The 11,658-nt window shown below is 43.2% G+C and overlaps 1 protein-coding gene across 2 annotated transcripts in view; it reads right to left on the reverse strand.

The window, feature by feature from the left end:
• Positions 1-11,106, reverse strand: part of TMEM8B (transmembrane protein 8B) — a 50,316-nt gene extending 39,210 nt beyond the window's left edge. For both annotated transcript variants that reach the window (XR_010792761.1, XM_066602175.1), the window contains exon 1: positions 10,993-11,106. Coding sequence is in view for 1 of the 2 variants with exons in the window: in XM_066602175.1 (XP_066458272.1) it covers positions 10,993-11,083 (91 nt within the window). In the remaining variant the exon portion in view is untranslated. The remainder of the gene's footprint in view (positions 1-10,992) is intronic.
• Positions 11,107-11,658: the final 552 nt, after the last annotated feature.

Raw genomic sequence — 11,658 nt, forward strand, 5'->3', positions numbered from 1 at the left:
TAAACTTCTCCCTGACTACGAGTTCCCCAGGAGCCGCATACCCCCTCCTGAGAGACTGACGCTCAAAGCTTATACCCAAGAGGGTTTTAAGATGGATCCTGAGAGGGTTCAGAAACGGAAGAAGCATGTGGCTACGGTTCCGGCACTGGGGCAGCCGGATTCTTCTGGGCCTATTATGGCCGAGGTCCAGAGAGAGTTACGGCGAGCAGTTCAGCGGAGAGAGCGAGTTGCTAACAGTCACGGGGCCGGAATTCCGTGTTGGAGACTTGGTTTGGTTGTCTACCAGAAATATAAAACCCAAACAACCATCCGCTAAACTGGGCCCGCGATTTATCGGTCCGTTTAAAATAATTGAGAAGACTAACGCGGTGGCCTTCCTGTTAGAAGTTCCCAGGGCGATGAAAATTAACAATGTTTTCCACAAATCTCTGCTCAAAAGATTCATCGATCCTGGGAATGACCCTCCAACCCCGGCTCCTGTGCTAACGTATGGGGAGGAGCAGTTGGTAATAAGTCACATTTTGGACTCCCGCCGAGTCAAAAAATTTCACAGATCAAACCCTGGTCGTCCTGATCTTGAGGGTCCTGGGGCCCCTCCTAGAAGGGGAGGTACTGTTGCAGCCGTACTGAGGTTCCCACCTTGCTGTCAGGCCCACCAGGGTTTAGTAGCATTCCTACCTCTCCTGGAGCTGAGAGGTGTGGTAGTGACAAGATTAATGTCAGTCAGCACCTGGAGTTAAGTAGCTCTGCTGCTATTTAAGCAGGGCTAACTGTTACTCCTGTGCTGGTCAATGATTCTCTGCAGTTCCATGTTGGACAGCGACGGAGCAACACACTGTGGTGGAAGCTCTGCTGGCTAAGCTAAGTTCTTTGCTGTTTTGTTTGGTTTTGTTCTCCTTTTGTTTTCCGCTAGGCCTCCCAGTTAGGTTTACTGCAAGGACCTTTTAAGCTAGTAGATTTAAAATATAATTTTTATTAAGTAACTAAATTTAAAAAGAACAAAACACACATATAGACGATTAGATGAGGAATTATGATGCAAAGGTCACCTCTATATGTTGACCAATGAAGTTTGAGTCAAACAATGAGGCTCAACTTATAATACAAGGAATACCTGCCACTTATGTGTTATGACCAATAAGGTTTGAGTCATGCGAAATGGCTCAATTGATGTTAATATTGGTCGACTAACACAAAAAAGGAAATTTATAATCCAATATGAGTCAGATCATGAGATTAGTCTGACAACTAAGCTTGTATTTTTGTGATGGAAAAAACTAACACGCCATGATTTTACTCATAAAGAAAAAGCGCGTTACCCTACGCGTTTCCCCCACCTAGTGGGTTCTTCAGGGGTCTCAATACGCTAGTCCCAATTGATGTATTGGGTAGTGGCTAAGAGATTAATTATCAATAAGATCTATTGCATGTCCTGGATTGATAGACCTGGACTTAGCAGTCTCCAAAGTTAAATCTGTCAGAGAATAAGGCAGACAGAAAGTGCAGTCAATTAGCTGCACTATCTTCTCGGACAGATGACAAAAATGACCCAGGGCATAATAGCAACTATGGTCGTTTAGAAAACATCACTATCCTCCAAGTACAAGATTGGGGCTGAATAATAAGCCCCAAAACAGAAAAGCCGTGCGATGTAATCAAGACATGCTGTCAGTCCACCACTAGGACTGACATGCCGCCGTTTTTTTCTTTTATTTGATTTCAGTTCTTTGTCCTTATATAGGGGTCAGCTCCCTTAAAGCAATCTTCTTAGGTAGCATTTATCTGCTAACCTGCCTATCCGTAATGGCATTTATTTGCTAGGTAGCTGGCCAAAAAATCTTCAGGACTCTAGGGACTGCATATCTTGATTACATCGCACGGCTTTTCTGTTTTGGGGCTTATTATTCAGCCCCAATCTTGTACTTGGAGGATAGTGATGTTCTCTAAACGACCATAGTTGCTATTATGCCCTGGGTCATTTTTGTCATCTGTCCGAGAAGATAGTGCAGCTAATTGACTGCACTTTCTGTCTGCCTTATTCTCTGACAGATTTAACTTTGGAGACTGCTAAGTCCAGGTCTATCAATCCAGGACATGCAATAGATCTTATTGATAATTAATCTCTTAGCCACTACCCAATACATCAATTGGGACTAGCGTATTGAGACCCCTGAAGAACCCACTAGGTGGGGGAAACGCGTAGGGTAACGCGCTTTTTCTTTGAGTAAAATCATGGCGTGTTAGTTTTTTCCATCACAAAAATACACGCTTAGTTGTCAGACTAATCTCATGATCTGACTCATATTGGATTATAAATTTCCTTTTTTGTGTTAGTCGACCAATATTAACATCAATTGAGCCATTCCGCATGACTCAAACCTTATTGGTCATAACACATAAGTGGCAGGTATTCCTTGTATTATAAGTTGAGCCTCATTGTTTGACTCAAACTTCATTGGTCACCATATAGAGGTGACCTTTGCATCATAATTCCTCATCTAATCGTCTACATATGTGTGTTTTTGTTCTTCTTTTTAAATTTAGTTACTTAATAAAAATTATATTTTAAATCTACTAGCTTAAAAGGTCCTTGCAGTAAACCTCTTGTAGTCTGAACTTGGACTTTACTGCCCTTGTAAAAAAAAAGGCCTCCCAGTTAGGGACTGGTCAGTGGCCCAGGTTCGAGTGTGGGCTCGCACTTTTCAGCGCGGTTAGTCTGCCGAGTAGGCAGGGTCCCCTCCCGGGTTAGGGGACGATAGGGAGAGCATTCCCCTTTAGTTTTTGGTTTTCATTTTTGCACAGTTGTGCCTGTGATTTATGCTATTGTGGTTGCACGTTATTGAACGCAACAAGGAGGAGAGGAGGGCGAGGAGGACATGATGGAAACCTTTATATATGTTACAGGAGGAGAAAAGGGAGATGGAGGACATGATGGAAACCTATATATATATATATATCACAGGAGGAGAGAACGGAGAGGAGGACATGATGGAAACCTTTATATATGTTACAGGAGGAGAAAAGGGAATGGGAGGACATGATGGAAACCTTTATATATGTTACAGGAGGAGAAAAGGGAGAGGGAGGACATGATGGAAACCTTTATATATGTTACAGGAGGAGAAAAGGGAGATGGAGGACATGATGGAAACCTATATATATATATATATATATATATATATCACAGGAGGAGAGAACGGAGAGGAGGACATGATGGAAACCTTTATATATGTTACAGGAGAAAAGAAGGGAGAGGAGGACATGATGAAAACATATATATATATATATATATATATATATATATCACAGGAAGAGAGAGGACTTGATGGAAACCTTTATACATGTTACAGGAGGAGAGAACGGAGAGGAGGACATGATGGAAACCTTTATACATGTTACAGGAGGAGAGAATGGAGCAGAGGACATAATGGAAACCTTTATATATATATATATATATATATATCTATCTCTATCTATATATATATATATATATATCTATCACAGGAGGAGAGAAGGGAGGGGAGGACGTGGTGGAAACCTTTTATATATGTTACAGGAGAAGAGAAGGGAGAGGAGGACATGATGGAAACCTTTTTTATATACTACAGGAGGAGAGAAGGGAGAGGGGGACATGATGGAAACTATTATATATGTTACAGGATGAGAGAAGGGAGAGGAGGGACATGATGGAAACCTTTATATATGTTACAGGAGGAGAGGAAGGATAGGAGGACATGATGGAAACCTTTACATATGTTACAGGAGGAGAGAAGGGAGAGGAGGACATGATGGAAACCTTTATATATGTTACAGGAGGGTTAGAAGGAAGGGGAGGACATGATTGAAACCTTTATATATGTTACAGGAGGAGAGAAGGACATGATGGAAACCTTTATATATGTTACAGGAGGAGAGAAGGGAGAGGGGCGACATGATGGAAACCTTTATACATGTTACAGGAGGAGAGAAGGGAGAGGGGCGACATGATGGAAACCTTTGTATATTACAGGAGAAGAGAAAGGAGAGGAGGACATGATGGAAACCTTTATATATGTTACAGGAGGAGAGAAGAGAGAGGAGGACATGATGGAAACCTTTATATATGTTACAAGAGGAGAGAAGGACATGATGGAAACCTTTTTTATATACTACAGGAGGAGAGAAGGGAGAGGGGGACATGATGGAAACTATTATATATGTTACAGGATGAGAGAAGGGAGAGGAGGACATGATGGAAACCTTTATATATGTTACAGGAGGAGAGGAAGGATAGGAGGACATGATGGAAACCTTTACATATGTTACAGGAGGAGAGGAGGACATGATGGAAACCTTTATATATGTTACAGGAGGAGAGAAGGGAGAGGAGGAATATGATGGAAACCTTTATATATGTTACAGGAGGAGACAAGGGAGAGGAGGACAGGATGGAAACCTTTATATATGTTACAGGAGGGTTAGAAGGAAGGGGAGGACATGATTGAAACCTTTATACATGTTACAGGAGGAGAGAAGGGAGAGGGGCGACATGATGGAAACCTTTGTATATTACAGGAGAAGAGAAGGGAGAGGAGGACATGATGGAAACCTTTATATATGTTAGTGGAGGAGAAAAGGGAGAGGGGGACATGAAGGGAACCTTTATATATGTTACAGGAGGAAAGAAGAGAGAGGAGGACATGATGGAAACCTTTATATATGTTACAGGAGGAGCGAAGGGAGAGGAGGACATGATGGAAACCTTTATATATTACAGGAGGAGAGAAGGGAGAGGAGGACATGATGGAAACCTTTATATATGTTACAGGAGGAGAGAAGGAAGAGGAGGACATGATGGAAACCTTTATATATATGTTAGTGGAGGAGAGAAGGAAGAGGAGGACATGATGGAAACCTTTATATATGTTACAGGAGGAGAGAAGGGAGAGGGGGACATGATGGAAACCTTAATATATGTTACAGGAGGAGAGAAGGGAGTGGAGGACATGATGGAAACCTTTATATTTGTTACAGGAGGAGGGAATGGAGAGGAGGACATGATGGGAAGAGAAGGGGAGAAGGATAGGAAGACCTAAACCCACAAATCCTGTTTCTCTTGGTGAAATAAAAAAATTCTTCTCCCAGACATGGGATGTCTGACCTTCTTTTGACATCAAGCTAAAACTGACCTTCCCCAGCAGGCAGTAAGGGGTATGGCAGATAGGGGTAGTCAACATCTTTATGTCGCCTCCTAGTGGCAGTTACTACCCACTGTATCTTGTATCCCCGATATGCCTGACAAGGAAGAAGGTTTCTACAACATAGAAGGGGTTCTTTACTGTAAGAGCAGTGAGACTATGGAACTCTCTCCTGAAGACGAGGTGATACGATATAAGAGTATAAGAGGTTCTGGATGTTATATTACTGATTACAGAGAAGGGTCGGTGATCCTGAGATTATTTCGATTACCAGATTGGAGTCAGAAAGGATTTTTTTCCCTTGTCTTCTACCCCATTGGGTGTTTTAGTCCTCCTCTGGATGAACATTAAGGGGTAATAGGCGAGACTGGATGGACGGGGGCCTAAATAATGCAATCACCATGTAAGTGTCAGATACCTACGCTACACAATGACGACACTTCTGTTACCCCCAGCGATAGTGATTACAGCGCCCCCTGGATGAACATTGCGGGATGGGGGGATAGGCTGAACTGAATGGATGGATGTCCTTTTTCGGCCTTTCATACTACGATAATTTTTTGCTTTAATTTTTCTGACTGACATAACTTTTTTATTTTCCCGTCCACATAGTTGTGTGCCATCCTGTAGTTTATATTGGTACGATTATGGAGTACATACAGCTTAGTGATCGCTTTTCATTACATTTTTTCTTGGAGACAGGGAGAACAAAAAACGTGCAATTCTGGCGTTTATTTTTTTTGTGACATTTATCGTTTTCGGTAAATTTGTTGCTTTAAAAAAAAATTGGACTTTTATGGACGCGGCGATGCCAAATATGTTTTACTTTTATGGCAAAATGTGTTGTTTTTTTTTAACTTTTATTACCTTTTACATATTTTACATTAATTGAACTTTTTAAAACTATTTTTTTCATTTGTTAGCCCCCATAGGGGACACGAAGTTGTGATGGTTTGACCACGCCTGCAGTATGATGCCCCCTGTTGTCATGTCAACCACATGGCACCCTGAGATCTCATAGTTGGCTGTTTGGGACTCCCAAACTGCAATCGGGACATTTAAATGCCGGGTTAACAGTGGTGATCAGCGGCGCTGCTTATCGGGGCTGTTGCGGGCAGGTGTTGGCTGTAAGAAACGGCCAACACCCACATTGTTTGTAGCGGGATTTACCCCCAATCCTCTTCATACATACCCCGAACCTCCAGGGCATAAAGGTACATCCTCTAACGTTAAGGGGTTAATATCAACAGTTGATAGCACAGCCCTCAGGAATGAGGATTGCTCTAGTTAAAGGCAATGTGGCTCCAGAAAGCACCCTGTAGTATAAATCATGTTTTTGCATTAAACATATTTTTTAATCATTTTTGCTGATTTTATTTTTAGTTTGTATTCACAATGTACATTATATTTCTAAAAGATTCTAAAATCCTGCAGTTCTCACTCTGACCACAAGGACTAATAGTCTGATGTCACAGGTCACCTCCTCCCCTCTCTGTATACTGACCACTAAAGGCCCATTTAGACACAACGATTATCGCTCAAAAGATGTCTTTTGAGAGATAATCGTGTCATTTACAGCGCAAGGGTGTCCCCGCTTGTCTTCTGCATCCAGCTGTTCCCCGCTCGGAGCGCCCGGCTGTTATACAGCCGAGCGCTCCCAGCAGGGTATAGAGAACAGAGTGGGACCGCTGTGTTCTTCATACCCCACCTGTCATCAGGGAGCTGGATACAGCTGAAACAATAGTATCAGCTGTATCCCGCTGTGAATCCCTGATAAGGCTGATCATCAGCACACTGAAAGACAATGATGAGCGACGGCAGGATGTCCGTGCAGTTAGACACAATGATTATCGCTCAAAAGACGTCTTTTTAACGAATTTGTAGGGATAATCATTGTGTCTAAATGGGCCTTAAGCCGAATAGACTGACGCTCTATAGAGAAAATTTCTCAGCTGTCTTCACATTATCATCACAGGCAGGATTACACTGAGGCGACACGATAGATAGATAGATACAGGATCCGCCATTCACAATAGTCACGGCTCACCTCCTCCCCCTCCCTGTACAGACAGGTTTACACTGATAGGTGACACCTATATATAGATATCACAGGATCCACCATTCACAATAGTCACAGCTCACCTCCTCCCCTCCCTGTACAGACAGGATTACACTGATAGGTGACACCTATATATAGATAACACAGGATCCACCATTCACAATAGTCACAGCTCACCTCCTTCCCTCCCTGCACAGACAGGTTTACACTGATAGGGGACACCTATATATAGATAACATTGGATCCGCCATACATAATACATGATGTCACAGCTTTCCTGCTCCCTAAAATTATACAATGTTATCTGTACAGGTTACAGATCAGGTTCAAAACACTTTCACATAAAGCCAAATACTTAGAAGTCACAGCTCCCCCCGCGCCGCTCCCTGCATAATTCACCGATCAAGCCCAGTACACTCTTCCAAAGAATTCAATAGATGGCAAACACAGATCAGCTTCTCCCTCCTCCTAACCCTTTACACTGATGATGGGAGTATTCCTTCTTCATGTTATTACAGACCACCCTTATAATAATGGTGACCCCCTATAATAACAGGGGTGACTCCAAGAAGACCCTCTACACAGATGATGATGATGATGATGATGATGCGATCAGTCCTCAAGTATAATGTTAATTTAGACCACCCCTATAAGAATGATGACCCCCTATAATGTAATAACGGGGTGACACCCAGCAGACCCTCTACACGGATGATGATGGGAGTAGTCCTCCTGTATAATGTTATTATTAGACCACCCCCTACAATAATGATGACCCCTAATAATACCAGGAGTGACTTCCAGTAGCCCCGCTACACGGAAAATGATGAGTAGTCCTCCTGCATAATGTTATTACAAACAACCCCCTATAATGATGACCACCTATAACAGGGGTGACTTTCAGCAGCCCTGCTACACAGATGATGATGATGATGGGAGTAGTCCTCCCGTATAATGTTATTGCAGACTATCCCTATAAGAATGATGACCCTTATAATACCAGGGGTAACTCCCAGCAGCACCACTACACGGATGATAATGATGGGAGTAGTCCTCCCATATATTATAGTCCACCCCCTATAATAATGATGACCCCCCCCCCCCCCCCCCCCCCCCCCCATAATAACAGGAGTGATTCTCAGCAGCCCCACTACACAGATGATAAAGATCGGAGTAGTCCTCCCGTATATTATAGTCCACCCCCTATAATAATGATGACCCCCCATAATAACAGGGGTGACTCCCAGCAGCCCCTCTACATGGATGATGATTATGGGAGTAGTCCTCCGTATATTATAGTCCACCCCCTATAATAATAATGACCACCTATAATAACTAGGGTGACTCTGCAGCCCCACTACACGGATGATGATGATCGGAGTAGTCCTCCTGCATAATGTTATTACAGACAACCCCCTATAATAATGATGACCCTTATAATAACAGGGGTGACTCTCAGCCGCCCCACTACACGGATAATGATGATGATGGGAGTAGTCCTCCTGAATAATGTTATTATAGACCACCCCTATAAGAATGATGACCCCTAATAATACCAGGAGTGACTCCCAGCAGCACCGCTACACAGATGATGATGATGATAGGAGTAGTCCTCCCGTATATTATAGTCCTCCCCCTATAATAATGACCACCTATAATACCGAGGGTGACTCTCAGCAGCCCCACTACACGGAGGATGATGGTGGGGGGAAGTCCTCCTGTATAATGTTATAATAGATCACCCCTTATAATAATGATGACCGCCTATAATAACAGGGGCTGAGTCGCCCCAGTACACAAATGATGATGATGGGAGTAGTCCTCCCGTATATTATAGTCCACCCCTATAATAATGATGACCACCTATAATAACAGGGGTGACTCCCAGCAGCCCCTCTACATGGATGATGAATAAAAAAGTAGTCCTACCATATATTAAAGTCCACTCCCTATAATAATAATGACCACCTATAATAACAAGGGTGACTCCCAGTAGGCCCTCTACACGGATGATGATGAGAGTAGTCCTCCCGTATGTTATTTTAGATCACCCCCTATAATAATGACTCCCTAAAACAACAGGGGTGACTCCAAGCAGCCCCACTATACAGATGATGATGATGATGATGATTATAATGGGAGCAGTCCTCCCGTGTAATATTATAGACCAACCATAAAATAATGATGACCCCCTCCCCCAAATAATAACAGGGGTGACTCCCAGTAGGCCCTCTACACGGATGATGATGATAGTAGTCCTCCCGAATAATGTTATTGTAGACCACCCCCTAAAATAATGATGACCCCCCCTATAATAACAGGGGTGTCTCCCAGTAGGCCCTCTACACAGATGATGATGATGATGGGAGTAGTCCTCTTGTATAATGCTATTGTAGATGACCCCCTATAATAACAGGGGTGACTCCCAGTAGGCCCTCTACACAGATGATGATGGGAGTAGTCCTCCTGTATAATGCTATTGTAGACCACCCCCCTATAATAATGATGACCCCCTATAATAACAGGGGTGACTCCCAGTAGGCCCTCTACACAGATGATGATGGGAGTAGTCCTCCTGTATAATGCTATTGTAGACCACCCCCCTATAATAATTATGACCCCCTATAATAACAGGGGTGACTCCCAGTAGGCCCTCTACACAGATGATGATGATGGGAGTAGTCCGCCTGTATAATGCTATTGTAGACCACCCCCCTATAATAATGATGACCCCCTATAATAACAGGGGTGACTCCCAGTAGTCCCTCTACACAGATGATGATGATGATGATGATGATGATGGAAGTAGTCCTCTTATATAATGCTATTGTAGACCACCCCCCTATAATAATGATGACCCCCTATAATAACAGAGGTGACTCCCAGTAGGCCCTCTACACAGATGATGATGGGAGTAGTCCTCCTGTATAATGCTACTGTAGACCACCCCCTATAATAATGACCCCCTATAATAACAGGGGTGACTCCCACTAGGCCCTCTACACAGATGATGATGATGGGAGTAGTCCGCCTGTATAATGCTATTGTAGACCACCCCCCTATAATAATGATGACCCCCTATAATAACAGGGGTGACTCCCAGTAGTCCCTCTACACAGATGATGATGATGATGATGATGGAAGTAGTCCTCTTATATAATGCTATTGTAGACCACCCCCCTATAATAATTATGACCCCCCCCCCCCTATAATAACAGGGGTAACTCCCAGTAGTCCCTCTACACGGATGATGATGATGATGGAAGTAGTCCTCTTGTATAATGCTATTGTAGACCACCCCCCTATAATAATGATGACCCCCTATAATAACAGGGGTGACTCCCAGTAGGCCCTCTACACAGATGATGATGATGATGGAAGTAGTCCTCCTGTATAATGCTATTGTAGAGCACCCCCCTATAATAATGATGACCCCCTATAATAACAGGGGTGACTTCCAGAAGTCCCTCTACACAGATGATGATGGAAGTAGTCCTCTTGTATAATGCTATTGTAGACCACCCCCCTATAATAATGATGACCCCCCTATAATAACAGGGGTGACTCCCAGTAGTCCCTCTACACAGATGATGATGATGATGGAAGTAGTCCTCTTGTATAATGCTATTGTAGACCACCCCCCTATAATAATGATGACCCCCTCTATAATAACAGGGGTGACTCCCAGTAGTCCCTCTACACGGATGATGATGGAAGTGACTCTGCATACATGTATAGTAGTAATGACTGGGTGACCTGCTGCAGCAGCCAGGCAGGCGGCGGTGATGAGCGGCAGGAGAACAGCCGCAGCCCCGGGACCCCCGTATCCTCCTCCCGGCGGCCTCATTGTTCTATCCGGAGCCCAGCGGCCCCGCCCTCCTCTGCAGCCGCATGATGTCACCGGGGCGGGGACAAATATGATTGGCTGGCAGGGCACGTTCTACCATAAGGCTGATACATTGTATCCGGAGAGCACCTGATACAGTATGTACACACATCACTGCTCTGAAGTGTATATGTACGTATATATACACAACCTGATACAGTATATATACACATCACTGCTCTGAAATGTGTGTGTGTGCACACACCCTGATACAGTATGTATATACAACCTGATACAGTATAGTGTGTGTGTGTGTGTATATATATATATATATATATATATATATATACACACACACACACACACACCCTGATACAGTATATATTCATATGACTGTACTAAAGTGTATGTGTGTGTGTGTGTATATGTGTGTATATATATATATATATATACACACACAACCTGATACAGTATGTATACACATCACTGCTCTAAAGTGTATATGTACGTATATATATGAGCAACCTGATACAGTATATACATATCACTGCTCTCGCAGTATATATATATATAAATGTATGTATACTAGCTTCTTC

This window comes from Eleutherodactylus coqui, chromosome 5 (assembly GCF_035609145.1).
Source record: "Eleutherodactylus coqui strain aEleCoq1 chromosome 5, aEleCoq1.hap1, whole genome shotgun sequence".
NCBI lineage: Eukaryota > Metazoa > Chordata > Amphibia > Anura > Eleutherodactylidae > Eleutherodactylus > Eleutherodactylus coqui.